Here is a 15,880-nt window from a genome sequence, read left to right as displayed (position 1 = left end):
CCGCCCAGTGTGGGAATGCTTTCTCTTCTTTTGGCCTCTGCACGTGCTGCTGTTCTCTCTCCACAAGCTATCATATCTGAGCTAATTCATCATTCGTCAGTTCTCAGCATAAGTCAGTTGCCTCTGAAAAAGTGTTCTTCCCTGTTCCACATGCCACTTGCCATTCCCACACACTCGCTAGGGATGCTCAGATTGGCCTGGCAACTATAATAAAGACACAAAAGAGTAGGCTCTATTCATTTCTTTTGTGAAGTTTGTTCCTGTGAGATGATGTAATCTAGAGAGAGGAGGGAAATTTCTGACTACTCAAGCAATGCCAGGAATTTGCAGGAATTTTGTAAAAATAAGTAGAAAAAGCCAACGGCACCAGCAAAACAAGTGAGAATAGCAGGAAACAGACTTCAAATCATGAAATAATGTTAAAAAGTAGGTTTTTATGGAGAGAAAAATGTCAATAAGCACATGTAATATAGCACTATAAGATTGTTTCTAAGACCAGTGACTTAAAACAACAGCATTTGCATGACAAAAATTATAATAAATTGAGTAGAAACCAAAATAGGATCTGCAGTATGGCTACAGTAATTTCTCAAGAATCCTTCTAGTAGCACTGTATATACTTAATAAACTCTCACATTCATTACTTACAATTTATGAGTTTAACTTTCAGCAAGGATACTTCTTAGTGTTTCTTTGGGTTATTTTAATATATGTCAATTATTTAGCAAAGGTTAAGTAATTTAAGAGTTAAATTACATAAAAATGAGTTCTCAGTAATAGTGTTTTTAATAGAAAAACATGCTTTTTGAGAAAATAAAAATATACACTAAACCTCAATACAAAATTTTAATAAAATAGTAAGGAAATTTGATTGTATCATTATACATACATGCATGCACATGTGTGAATTTATACACATACATGTACTTTACAATAGCAGAAATATACCCATGTGGATGCAAAATGCACTCTAGAGAAATAGAAGCACAGGATATATACATTATAAGTGCAAACTCAATAAATTAGTTAAAATTTTATTAATAATGTGGGACCGGTTTACAAATGACGTGGCGATGGTAGCAAAAGTGGCGAGAAGAAACTCAACACCATGTGTAATAAATAAAGCTTAGTGATTCATTAAATATTATGATATTCTACAGGATTAAAACTTTCAACAGTTCCATAGGTTTTTTTTAATTGATATCTTTCAGATATGCCAAATATTCTAGGTAAGAAATTGCCTGCCGACATATTTTAAAGGAATGACCTTGGAAAATTAATGATTTCACTGTCTACAAAAGCTATGAATGGATCTAAAATGTAATACGATCTTCAGAAATAATATTAGTCTTCCATTTTGCTATCATTTTGGCTGCTCTTTATATCTTCAAAGTTTTTTCACAACTAGGGTACATATTTGTACCCTAACAGAAAAACGAACAAGTTCATAAATATTGTACATATGTCCCATTTTCTTTGCAATTACCTTAATGTGCTTTTGTGTGGAAAATTTACTAAGATTGTTAAGATTTGTTATATAAAAATTAAGTGTTCCCACCATTTACTTTCTCAGAAATTAGACTTTCATTGGGCTCTAGAAGTTTTGAGTAGTCATAGGTCATTTTTGTCATGTAGTCTCATGGCAAAAGGAAATTAGTAGAAAGATGAACATCAGTTTTACAGTAACTAAACACATGGCACCTAAGATATGGATCTAAAGATAAGCACATATTCCTACTTATTCAATGTATGTGTCCTTTAGAACTCTTTTTTTTCCTTTGATAGGATTAGTCTCATTTGACTTTAAGGCAAAAGACATCTTTTCCTTTAGTCTCAAATTTAAAAGAAAATAATGTTCATTTTAATACACAGTTAAAATCAATATTAGGAAATTTTTTTCTGAAAATCTGTTTACATTAATTAAATGTTTAAAAATACTAATCCTGAGCAAGAGTAAAAATAAGAACAGTTTTGACTAAAGAGTAAAATTCTTTCATCGTTGAACCTGAACATCTTTAAAATTTGACCATGGAATATAAAGTCAATAAGACTGGAATTCAGACTTCTGATGTCCACGGCAAACCTGAATACTCTGAGCAGAAATAAAACACACATAATAGATAATACACAACAGTAAAAAGCATCAGAAATTGATGCACCTGGATTTTGTTAAATATAACAAAGGTCACTCAGTCCTAGCTGAAAGAACACTCAACAGTGTATTGCATTGAACAAATCCCTTGGAAAGGCAACACTGGATTCCTTTTTAAATAGGCACAGACTTTTTCCCAAAACATTCAAAGACAAAGGACACATTGGAAATAAAATATGAATCTCGTTTTCATGAAAGCAAAAAGTTCTGGCCACTCTGGAAACTGAAGTCAGTCACTTGAGTTTTTGGTTATAGCTACCCCTCATGAAAAATAAGATTTCTACTAAGCAAAGCATTATCACAACAAAGTATTTATACTCCAGCGAAGGCATTATGTAAGGGCTTTGCTACATGAGTCAAGTGAAGCCACACTCTAAGAATGGTTTTCTAGTTCTGTGGTGAAAGTGCCTAAGAGTGGGAACTTGCTGGCACGGCAAGGATCCCCTCACAGTATTAAGGCCTGTGCACGTAAGAATGGTCAGTTGAAAACACAGTAAACAAGTGATTTCTGACACTGGGCACGGCCCTTGGGCTTCTTCAATATATCTTTTAATCGAACTGTCTTTCTTCCTCTTCATCTGCTTCTTCAATGACCTGAATCTCATCTGCTTGAGGTAAGGAAGAATTCTCCGCTTGCAGTTTATTCCCATCAGCTTTACACTTCTCTTCTTCCTCTATGATTTCCTTCCATATCTTGTGGTTTTCAGTGAGGTGGTGCATTAGCTGACAAAATATTCGCCGTCTGTCTTTCCTTCTTTGCGGTTCTGTGAAATTTAAAACATATATTCTAATTATAGTAACATGATTCAATCATTCATTCAATAAATATCTAAGTTATATTCCGGGCACTTATCTAAGCACTGCGGTTGTAGTAATAAACAATAAGATAAAAATCCCTGCACTATGGATCTCCCATTCTAGTGGAAAGACCTAGATATGCAAATAAAGAAGCAAAACATAAGTATGTTAGGTGGTGTTAAGTATTATGAATAAAAATAAGGGATTTATTTTTATTAAATCCTTTATTAAATCTTTTCTTTTTATTAATAAATGATTTAATAATTTAAAAATCTTTATTTTTATCCATAATACTTACAGAGAAGGGGTAAGATAGGACTGGGGAGGGGGAGAGGAAGGTACTGAAATTTCAAATGATAAATAACGTGAAGTTAAAGCAACCCTTTTTGAATATTTTATGTATTGAATGAAACACAATTATCAAAATTTTGGTGAGTATAAATATTTTTTAGAAGCCAGTCAACTTTCCCAAAATGATACTCAGACGGTAATGGCATAAGATGGCTCTTCACTGGAAATCCCGAAAATTACTCTGCAAGGGGTGCAGTCGGGTGGTGGTGATTGTGGTGATGGGGTTCTTCACAGTTATCTGTTCTGATGACTACTATGCTTAGAAAACAAAAATTATCTAGATATAATTTAAATTCTACTTTAAAGAGCAAATAACATTTTATTTACAGTTACAAAAGTGACAAATATTTTTTCACTTTCCATTTATGCTTATTAAGGGAAAGTTAATAGAGCTACACAACTATGAAATAATTTTAAAGGCATACTGATTTATACAGAAAATTGTGTGTACAGTTTGGTAATTCAAATCCATAATGCCTCAAAATTTGGTTCTCTTACAGTCAGGAAATGTATGGTATGTTTTCCTCTTTTCCCAACTGTTTCGACCTATTTCACAAGTCTAAATGAAGGGCAGATTAACAGGGGAGGAAAGATGGGGTGAGGCGAAGGAAGACAAGCCACTAGGATGCACCCACCTCATGTATTTCCAGATACAATGACAGCCCTATCATGCATGCACGGTACAGACTACTGAAGCGCTGGTGGCTGGAGGATAACACCGCAAGAGATGCTACTTTTACTAAGAATGCTTGTGCGACAGCATTAGCCTGGCTACCCAGCCCACAGTTCCTTAAAAACAAGGCTATTCAATATGACTATTTAGAAAGCAGTTATTCAAGATAAGACTACAAAATCTGTATCTTAAAAACAAATTAAATGGACATTTTCAGTTAATAACATTAAAATTATAATATTCCTATTTCTTACTAAGATTTAGATTGTCTTCTATTTCTTCATCGTCTGTATCCAATTCTTCACCATCTTCATCATAACTTTCAGTATCATCATCCTCTTCTATCCACTGACCCGGGAGCAAACCAGCAGCATCATAGGAGTTACACAAGGGGCCCACTATGTGGGTAATAAAAGACTCTTGGAGTTTTGCTAGTTGAGGAGAAGAACGATCCATGAAGGGACTGATGGGCAAACCAAGATTTGCTTCTTCATCTCCCTGATCATTTTAAAAAGAAAAGCACATTTTTTAACTGTTGAAAAAACAACCACTGAGCTTTGCTGTTAAAATTATTTTGGTTTGTTAATAAGGAGAGTCTACATCAAAATAATTTTTAAAAGAAGCATCAATGAATATTATTCTCATTTCAACTCTAAACAAGACTTTTTTTCTCACACTGCACCAACCAGTATGGTTGATATTTAGTTAAAAAGAAAAATATACATCTTTTAAAATAAGTATGGGTGATCTAATCAGAAAACCTAAAATGTAAAATAGAAAGAAGTAGAGCTACTGTGATTGAGGTGAGGATTTGGGGCCCAGAGCCCCAACTGCTTGCCCTGTGATACCCTCTCACCATGCTCTCTGGGTTCTGAGAGCACAATTTGAGATCAGACAGATGTGGTTTTAAAACCACCCCCTGCCACCTACTATCTTTATGGTGTTGGGCAAGCTCTATGCCCAATTCATGTGTAAAGTTTGAATAATCTACTTTACAGGGTTGCTGTGAGGATGAAAAGCAATATTATGTGAAGTGTTTTGCAGTGCTGAGCTTCCCCAAATGGTACTGTTAATGTTTTAATTCCTAGCATCTGAACTGGTGAGGGATGAATATTCTCCACAAGGCACACATTCTGCAGGCAAGATGAGCCACATACCCTTAAGGAAACCATCAGAAATTGTCCCAATGAGTAACTGTCTCATGATTAATGTCTATGACTTTTATTTTCTATGAGGAAGAAAATATTAATTTTTTTAAAGTTGGGTTTGTCCAGAAGACTCTACAATTTCATAGGTTTGGCTATTTTTTGGTGGTGGTGGGGAGGGTAGAAGGTTGGCTTTTCTAAGCCCACTGCACTTAAATGGCTATAGGAATATAAAGGTATTGTTAAAATGCAAAAAAGGTGGGCAAGGTTAGAATTTTGCATCCATATCTGAAGGATGGCTTTTCTAAGCCCACCGCACTTAAATGGTTATGAGAATATAAAGGTATTGTTAAGATGCAAAAAAGATGGGCAAGGTTAGAATTCTGCATCCATATCTGAAGGATGTTTAATAGCATAAGCAGATTCAGAAGAAATTTAATAGTTTTGATGAGGGTTGACTAGGACTTTCATATAGATTAGTACATTTAACTTTCATGACTCTGCAGTAGGATATAATTTTTCTCCTTTGACATATGAATAATGAAATCTAGAAAGATTAAGTGAAAACATCTGAAATAATGTATTATTTTTAGTGATATATTGGGAATTATAATAGCTAACATTTATTATGCACTTGAGTGTCGGGAACTGTTCTAAGACTTTACATATATTAAGGTTGTTTGGGTAGACATCTTGATCTTCCTGATCATCAAAGCCAATAAGGATTCCCAAGAAATGCAATTCCAAAGTCAAGAAGATGTGTTTGATATTTTGGAGATAGTGAAATGTTAGGCTCTGGGGAAATCAGTATACATCTATATTGTAGGGAGTCTCATAATTGGACCTCAAAAAATGGTAAAGATGCTGCAAGGTGGTAGGATTATTTTAAAGACGAGATTTTAAAACGAGAAAATAATACGTTTATATCTTTGAATCCTTGAAAACCGTTAAGTATCTACTTTGTCCCCGCTTCTAGCAGAGTTGAAAATTGGCTGATATTCTTTAAATATAATCCAAGTATACCCTGAATCGATTAAAAACAACTTCATTTAGAAATAAGCTATCCTAGGTCATAGGCTCTCAGGGTTGAAAGGGACCCTGGAATCGCAACGTAGTCTATCCTTACCTCTAGACTTGAGTACATTCAACCCACCACAATAGGCTATGAGCTATTTTTTGCTGTTTTAAATTTTAGCAGCAAAGGCAAAAAGAAAATACTAAAACCAGAGCAAATGAAACAATTTCTGACCATTTTTGGTCAAAGCAACTAAAATATTAAACATTTAATGCATTTATCCAAATCTCAAAGAGTAGTGTCTTCAGATAGCAGTTCTTAAAAATCCCATCAATCTCCTGTTTCAACTTACCTGCTCATAAAACTCATTGACAATACCTTCTGTCCATTTCAAATGCAAGTCCCGAATTTTTGCTGGGCCATTTATATCTGCCAGTTTGATGCACACCTGGCATACTAAGAGGCGATCATTTTCATTACTCCATTCTATACCATTACTATTTACATCATTGGCCTATTTTGGAAGAACAGAATTATTTTAGATTCTGAGGGCACAGGAGTTTTGTTATTGTTTGTTTGTAGCAAATTATCTTAAAACAGTTTCCTATCCAAATGACAGGAAGGAATTTCAGTAAATGCTTCTTTTAATCAGTTGTGCCATAACATTGGACCTCTATGGTTTAAAAGTTTCCCTTAAATTTGAAGCGTCATTATAATTTTGTTTCAGTGGAGACAGAGACTATAAAAACCATGGGTTTTTGTATTTTATAACTGTGGGTTTCAACATTTCTGATTACTATAGAGAATTATAATCTAGATATGTATATATTATATATATGCACAAAATCAATAAATCATATAAGAATTGTAACCATTTCTACCTCAAAAAAGAACACTTAAATATCTAAGGAGAAACTGCCTCTAGCTGTGAAAAGCAATTATGTTATAGCTGAAAGAACACAGCACAAGTCTTACTTAGAGGCTGATCCCTGTGGTTTTAAATCCTGACTCGGAATGATTTACTAATTTCACTGTGAACACTGCAAAAATTACTTAATCTCCTTGAGTCTCACTTTCTTCATCTATAAAATAGGAAAAGTAATACCAATTTAGTTGTACTGACATGAGGATTATTAACAAATGAAAACTGCCTAGTTCATAGTAAATGCCAAATAAGTGCTAACATTGTCATTTAATTAATAAGTGGTAATTATTGTTATTAATTAGGCAAATTACTATGCCTTTCAAGAATTCAAATTTCCTCCTGTAAGAAAATGAAGTGAATGGACCAGATCAGTGGCTTTTGAACTTCAGTGTGATAGTAGTCTTTGGGCACCAAACCCTTTTGTCAAAGGAAAATTTATGCAGACCACCACTACAGAAAACACTTAAAAGGAGAGCTCTTTTTATTGTAACTGTAGGTCTAGAGACCCACACATGTGGAATTTTCTGAGAGACTATAGAAGTCTTTGAGGAACACAGATTAAATGGCATTGGGTTAGATAATCTTTTGCCTGTTAAAAAAAAAAAAACTTCTATTACTCTGACTTAAGCACTTAAATGAATTATTATTAAATAAAAATAAAAGTTAATAGAGCTACACAACTATGAAATAATTTTAAAGGCATACTGATTTCTCACTGACTTTTATAAGCATTTCATTAATATCACATCAGCAACATATATAGGGTCTCCTTCCAGAGGGTTCAATCTAGTACTCCTTTGTTACTATAGTACACCTTCCTTTAGGTCATGAATGTCATCAAGAAAACAACAGCTTCCTACCAATACAGGTGGGTATCCTTCCCTCTGGAATCTAAAGCAGTGGTTCTCAACTGTTTTTCACCCCAAATGTCTAAGGGATAGAACACACTCCATTTACTACCACTGTCACATGAGGGCAGTGATTCTCAATTTCCTAGTGAATGTGAATTCTCTGAGGGCGGGGACTTGACCTATTCTTTCCTTATTCTTTGTTCACACAATGACTGCACATAGTGAGCAAGCTTAATAAATAGTTGTTCAATGAGTGCATTACTCTCAAGTAGAGGGCACTTCTCTCTCATACCAGCCAGTTCAATACTGATATAAAGGCGTAACAGGTGTGGCGAAGCAGCTATAATTAGCTTCTTAGAAGCACACCTTTAATTTCACAAAGTGCCTTACTTGGCACTGTACAACACTTTCTCAAATCTGCCCCTAAAAGCTTTTGACATAATTGGTTTGTCACTGTATGAGAGTTACAACAATACAAGTCTATGTGTCAGAGAGGAAATATAGCAAGCAGTAATATTAGGGTAAAATAAAAATTTTATTTTTTAAAATATTGGCATAAATATTATCTTACACTAGATATTATGACTTCATGAGTAGTATTCTAACTTAATATTAAAAAATACTTTTATCAGTAACACCGACAATCGTTTCCATTCTTTGAAATAGGCATTAATTTGCATAACAAACCTTGGCATTGAATTCAGCAAGGAAATCAAAATGCTTTTTAAGATCTGTGGCAAGGATTGCTTCAATGACTAAAAAACGAAAGCGCTTGAATTCCACATGATCAAGATTAAGAAGGAAGTTGTATTCTGAGCTAGAAAGATATAGATTCCAAGCTGATGCAGCATGATGGTTCTCCAGAACAGATCTGTCGTTGTACAAAACTGCCTAAAAAGAAAAAAAAATGAGGTAGACATCCCAAAGATATTAAAATTTTAATTAAAACAGAGTTAGGATCAGGTTGGAAGAACACAAACAATGAGTAACTACTGCATGCCAGGCATTTTAATACCTGTAAAGAGTTGTGACAGTTTTATTAACAAATAGACTTACGTATAAAGAGGATAATGTACACCTTTCCAGCATGTGCAGCTGGTCAGTGAAAGGGTAATTTGTCTCCAAGATGCATCTTCTTTACAAACACCATGCTGCCTCCCAAGAGATGTAAAGTAATATCTGAGGTTTACTTCATTATTCAGTAAACCCACTCAGGTAAAGCCTCTGTTAATAAAGTACTTGGGGGATATCGAGCAGGCTTAGGGCTACATTTCTCTTCTTTAGCTAGCATGGAACCTAGGGTGGTGGTGACTGAAAAGAAGCAGGAGTACAGGGTGAGTCAGAGATCCTCGTGTCTGAAAAAGACATACCCTATACTTCTCTCCGGACACAGTGCCTGGGAGTAAGAAGTATGAAATGGTAACAGCACAAATCCTCTGGTTCAAGTGATTTAGAACTATTCACTTTTTCTCCACCTCACTTGAGTGGAAAACCTTCTATTCTCTAGGGCTTTGGAATACAGATTTTCAAAAACCACTGGATTATAGAATTTTTAAAGCTTCTTCCACCAAGCAATTAAAAAAATTTATAAGCATGGTAATTTATTAAAATCTTTTTAAAAAACATTTGTTGTGGAATATAATGTGTGCAGAAAAATGACAAAAACATAGTTTAACAAATAAAGAGCAAATACCCATGTAACTAACAGTCCTATCAGGAATACAACATTGCTGACTCCTCAGAAGCTTTCTCTATACACCATTCTGATCGCAGCCCCTTTTCTCTCCACAAAGGTATGCAGCCCTAAATATGTTCAGTAGTTTAGTTTTGCCTATTATTGGATATTATATACAAGGAATCAACTTAGGAGCTTGTTTTTTAAATAAAATATTGTTTGACTCCCCCATCCCCACCATTTTGTTTGTTTATTTTTTCAAGGTATAATTGGCATACAACATTATATTAGTTTCCAGTGTACAACATGATTTGATATTTGCGTATATTTGGAAATGATCAGCATAAGTCTAGTTAACATCCATCACCATACATAGTTACAGAATTTTTTTTCTTGTGATAAGAACTTTTAAGATCTTTCTTAGAACTTTCAAATATGCCACACAGCATCAACTATAGTCACCATGCTGTACTTTACGTCCCCAGGATTTATTTTACATTGGAACCTTTTGACTCTCTTCACCCATTACAGCTTGCCATTGCTATGTATATTATTCCATTGGGTGAACAGGTAGCACAACACTATCCATTCTATGTTGATTTGGGTTGTTTTCAATTTATATCTATTACGAACACATTATAATCTATCAATTATGCTGCTATGAATAATCTTATAGATGTATCCCGGTACATGCATTTTTGTATAGGATATATACCTAGGAGATTTTACGGAGTTGTAGAGTACGTAGATCTTCGGCTTTACCAGATAATGTCAAACTGTCTCCTTAAATAGTTGTACCAATTTATTCTGGCACCAATAGTATATGAGAATACCTTTGCTCCTCCTCAACACTTCTTTTGTCAGACTTATAAATTTTTGCTAAATTGTTGGGTGCATAATGATCTCTCATGTTGGTTTTAGATAGTATTTCCCTGATTACTAAGGAAGTTATTATGGTGAATGGTCATTTGGATTTCCTGCTTTGTGCCTGTGCAAGTATTTTGTTCATTTTAAATTGAGTTGTCTTTTTCTTACTGACTTCTCTATATATTCTGGTTTCAAGTCTTTTGTTGGTTATGTGTATCACATATACTCCGTGGCTAGCCTTTTTAACATTCTTAATAGTATCTTTTAATGAATAGAAGTTCTTAAATTTAGTGTAGTATAATTAATTCATCAATAGTTTCTTTTATGGTTAGTTTTTTCCTTTTCTGTTTAAGAAATCCTTGCCTTCTGGGATTTGATGTTTGGTTACACTGAATCTATAAATCTATTTAAGAGGAATTGACTATCTTAAAATATTGATGCAATCTGTAACCATGGAATATCCCCATTTGTTTTTTAAAGTACATAAGTTTTATAATTTCCTCACAAAATTTACATTTATTTCTAGGTACTTCATATTTTTGGATGCTATTAATAGTAAATGCTACCTTTTGAAAAATAATTTAATTTTCTAATTATCTTCAGCTATAAAGGTATAATTATTTTTATATATTGATCTTTATCTAACAATCTTGCTAAAATTTCTCATTCATTTTAATAATTTATTTGAAGATTTAAATTTTTTTCTACCTGCACAATCATATTATCTGAGGATAATGATACTTTAGTTTCTTCCTTCCTAATCCTTGCTCATTTTAATTCTTTTTCCTAACTTACTAAACTAGCTAGACTCTCTAGTATTATTTGAATAGCAGACATACTTGTCTCGTTATTGATATCAGAAAGCATTCAGCAATTCACTATTAAGTATTGTGATGTTTTGCTTAAGTTTTTTTTTTAATGATACCCTTTATCAGATTAAGAAAGGTCTCTTCTACTCCTACTTTGCTAAAAGTTTTTATTAGGAATCAATGTTTTATAAAATGTTTTTCTGTAGTAATTGAGATGGTGAAGTAATTTAGAACTTTAATCTGTTAATGTGAGAATTTCATTAACTTTTTATCTTGCATTTCTGGGATAAATCTACCTTGTTCAAGGTTATCTTTACTAAATATTACTAGATTAAGGTTTGATAAAATTTTGTTTAAGGTTTTTACATCTATGTTTATGAGTAAGATTGCCCTGTGAGTTCTTCTTTGTATTATCTTTGTCAGATTTTAATATCAAGGTTTGTATAGTGTTAACTAACCTTTTTTTCATTATTGTCACCTAACAAGACTTTTTTTTTAGTCTTGTTAGATAATTTTTCCTAATCATTGTCTCATGACATTTTAATACAACAGATATAACATATTTGTCTATGTACTGTGCTTTGAACATAAAAAGAGTTAAGATTTTCTGCCCCCCCAACCAATTTTTAATGAGCAGAGTAATTATAAAAAGAACTTCCACAGCCAATGCTAAAGGTGAGAAAAATAAAGCTCACCCTTGTTTTCATAGAGCTTCCTGTCTAATAGGAAAGAAGGGCAGATAAAAACAGAATGCAATCTCAGTTAAGATACATATTCTGAGAGCTTAATTTATTTTATGTATTTTTTATGAAAATTAGCTATAGTCTAGATTTAAGCATTGATACTTTACACCATTTAATTTTTTTATACCACTTGATTTGAAGCAATGATATGATTTAAACCTTGAAATGGGCTATATAAAGTCTAGAAACAATCTAAGAGCCCATTAACAGATGAATGGATACAGATGTTGTGTGCATGTATATAATATTAAATGTTATCCAGCTTTGCGAAAGAAATCCTGCCATTGTGATGACATGAATGGACCTTGAGGGCATTAAGCCAAGTGAGATAAGTCAGAGAAAGACAGGAATTTAAATAAGTTGAACTCATAGAAACGAAAGTAGAATGGTGGTTGCCAGGGGGTGGGGGAATTGGAGAGGTGTTGGATAAAGGGTACAAACTTCTAGTTATAGAATTAATAAGTTCTGGGGATCTAATGCACAGCACTGTGATTATAGTTAACAGTAGTGTAATCTGTACTTGAAAGTTGCTAAGAGACTAGATCTTAAATGTTCTCAATATACACAAAAAAATTATGTGACATGAAGGAGGTGTTAGCTATTGCTATGGTGGTGATCGTATTACAATATATGTGTATCAAATTAACACACTGTACACCTTAAACTTATACAATGTTGAATGTCAATTATATCTCAATAAAAAAGGCATTTCACACTAACCTTATTACAACTTTATGCATCATAAATCCCAAAGAGAAAGCATAAGCTTCAAAGACTCCCTAAGGGGTCACTTTACATTTAATAGTGATTTGACTAATTAATGCTCAAATCCAATGAAGATTGATAAACTATGAGAATAGCTTTGTTCAGGAAGAAATAATCAAACTCCCAACTCAATAAAGCACAATGTGGAGCTAGCTGACTTAATTAGCTGGCAAGATCAATGAGAGAAATGAGTAAATTCAGAATTCCTTTACCATCCCAAATTACCCTTTGAAATTACCAAAGGAATGAATATAAAATAGGGGCCAAAAATCTGAATATTGGAATCTAGATATAATCACCACAGTAAAAGTGGTCATAGATTGAAAGAAGACCAACTAAGTCATGCATAAGAAGGAAAAACTCACCTGGAGAATAAGTGGAAAGAGTCTTTAGCAGGACTCCAATAAACTCACTACCTCATAGCTGAGTGGAATCAAGAAGGAATCAAGGAGCAGTAAGTAGGAGGCAAATGTCAGTTAGAAAGATACTGGATGACTGCACATAGAGCAATAAGCCAAGCTTAAACTTAGTGAGAAAAACATTCCAGGTAAAAGAGATAATGAAGCATACCTAAGTGGGCTTTTACTGAGCCTTCTATGACAACCAGAGAAAGAAGACAGGGCCCCAGCTAATTTAGAGCTGCAATAACTAACATCCTCTGACTTTGTGCTAAAGCATCTTGCTACGTGCTTTCGCTAGCTATGGATTCCTTTCTCTCCACCGGCAAATACATCTCTAATTTAGCAAAGCAAATTAGTTGATTATAATCTTTACTTTTCACCTTCTTTTTTGTGTCAGAAGGATTTGAAAAGGGGTTTAATACAACTCTGACATAAATAATAACTTTTTATATAAATAATAACTATTTTAAGAAAGAATAACTTTCAATAAATATGAGTAAGAGAAAACCAGACATATGAAAGACTTAGATCAAAAAAAGGAAGAGTGCCAAACCTAAATTAATGTCCTTTTTTTGGAATATATGAAACAAGAAGAAACATTAAATCTCTAGTTCAGAGTCATAAAAGAGGGCACGTTTGAAAAATGAAAAGTCTTGGATTAAGAAAGATTATTTTCATAAAGAAAATATTCTTGACTGTAAAAAAAGATCCAGTAGAGGTAGTAAACAAATGAGGTGCTGCAGAAAACCAACAAGTAGTCTTAATGAACAGCTGTCATCTTGGGGACTCCTTTACCCCAAAGTTCTGGGTTCTAAAATTTTTGGTATTCCTATTATCTTCTAAGACCCCTTGTCTTCGTTATCGCTCTTGTTTTGCTAAAACACATTTTTTAGGTAACTTTCTCAGGATTGATGGGACATGGTTTTTAGAAATCTTTGCGTATCTAAGATTCTCATTATTTTGCTCTTAAAGCTCCACTGTACCTTAGCAGGATACAGAAAGCTAACCTGAAAATAGCCCCTCTGTGCCGGCACTCCTTGTCTCTCCTCGTTTTACTTTTTCTAGCATTTAACATCACCGTCTCTTTGTCTCTCACATCCACAATTTGTTCTTCTTCCTTACTAGAATGTAAGTTCCATGGGGGCAGAATTTTTTTTGGCTTATTTAGTTCAATAACAATGCCTACAAATAGTGCCTCTCCCCATAGCACGCACCCAATATTTGTTGAACGAACAAATGAACGAGGGAATGAAATTCTCTTAGAATTTTGAAGACTTTATTCCAGTATCATCTAGCATCCATTGTTGCTAAAACATGATGCCAGCTGGATTTTTGTTCTTTTATCAGTGTGTTTTCATGCTCTCAAGAATTTGTTGTTGTTGTTTAATCTGTCGTTCTAAAGTTTTGCCATGGTGTACTATGTGTTAGGTTTCGGTGTTTTTTTCCCCCCGATTCAACTTCTCTGGCATTTGGTGGACTCTTTCAAGCCACAGACGCTTCTCTTTCTGGAACTTCCAATATCTTGATCTATTCCCCTCTATCCTTTTCTTCCTTCCCTTTACTTTCTATGTCTTTGTCTTTTTAGTCTGTATTCTAGGACAGATTACCTGACTTTCATTTCCAATGTTTGTGTTTAATTTTTAAATTTCTGCAGCAATATTTTTAGTTTCTAAGGGCTCTGATTCTCTGATGCTTTCTTTTTTCATAGTTTCCTGTTCTTAACGGATGCAATGTTTTCCAAAATCTCTGAGAACTTAAAAAAAAAAAAATTCAGTGCTTTTTTATTCCCTAAATTATGCTCCCCCCACAATTAAGTTATTCTGTTCATCGTAGCTTTTCTTTCCAAGCAACTGGTTAATGTCATATGTCTGGTGATCCTTGGTTATCCATTGATATTTTTAAAAATGAATTCTAGATTGCAAGTATGACTTTCCTCTGCTATTGTGTATGTTTTATTGCCGAGTCTCTTCTTTAATTAGGGAAGGATGAGCAGGGACTCTGAATGTGGACAAGGTTTGTTACCTAGAAGGTTTTGCTTTAGAATTACCAGACTGGGTGCCAGCTGTTCAATTTCTAGAATGAGAAGGATTTACTCTGGAATACTAATACCCACACTAGTAATTCTCTCCTGGCAATTTCCTTTAATATCTAAGAGATGAGTTTTCTGCCTGGAGGTGAATGCAGGGCTGCAGTAGCTTTGCTTAAAGGTGTGTGGTATATGTGTATGGTGCTGCATGCAAGCATGCTAAAGCTTGTGCACACGTGTGTGTGTGTGTGCGTGTGTGCGTGCGCGCACACATAGAGAAGAGAAGGCAGGGGCAAAGGCATTAGGAGTCTCTCTACGGTTCCACTTAGGCTGTAGCCCCTTTCTAGTATACTTTTATCTCTCAATATTTGTCCATGTTTTTCATTTTCCCAAAATAGTATCAAATTCTTTAATCTACTCTTAACTATTCCTCTCTGTAGCAATAAGCTTCATTCCTTATTGTTATTTTAATCAGGAGGAAGGGGAGACAAATACATGTGTTTAGTTACCATCCTGAGCCATATTTTGGGGGCCAGATATATTTATGACTATCTCAGATTTATAAACCTTAACTTTTATTTTATTTCCTTTTACCCCAATCTCATCAAAATATTCTATAAACTCTAACATCTTAAGCGCTAATCTTCATCTTTCAGCTAACTTTTCATTTGGAAATAGCTCACA

The 15,880-nt window shown here is 34.0% G+C and overlaps 1 protein-coding gene across 2 annotated transcripts in view; it reads right to left on the bottom strand.

Moving 5' to 3' along the window:
* Window positions 1–414: 414 nt before the first annotated feature.
* The window catches only part of PDE3B (phosphodiesterase 3B), a 140,154-nt gene continuing 124,688 nt past the window's right edge, over window positions 415–15,880 (bottom strand). For both annotated transcript variants that reach the window (XM_039863662.1, XM_039863661.1), the window contains 4 exons: window positions 8,598–8,801; window positions 6,487–6,648; window positions 4,229–4,472; window positions 415–2,916 (listed from right to left, as the gene is read on the bottom strand). In XM_039863662.1, coding sequence (XP_039719596.1) covers window positions 2,702–2,916; window positions 4,229–4,472; window positions 6,487–6,648; window positions 8,598–8,801 — 825 coding nt within the window. In that variant the 3' untranslated portion in view covers window positions 415–2,701. The remainder of the gene's footprint in view (window positions 2,917–4,228; window positions 4,473–6,486; window positions 6,649–8,597; window positions 8,802–15,880) is intronic.

The sequence above is a fragment of the Pteropus medius genome, unplaced genomic scaffold (genome assembly GCF_902729225.1).
Source record: "Pteropus medius unplaced genomic scaffold, Ma_sr-lr_union100, whole genome shotgun sequence".
NCBI lineage: Eukaryota > Metazoa > Chordata > Mammalia > Chiroptera > Pteropodidae > Pteropus > Pteropus medius.
This window is presented reverse-complemented; position numbering and strand designations above follow the sequence as displayed.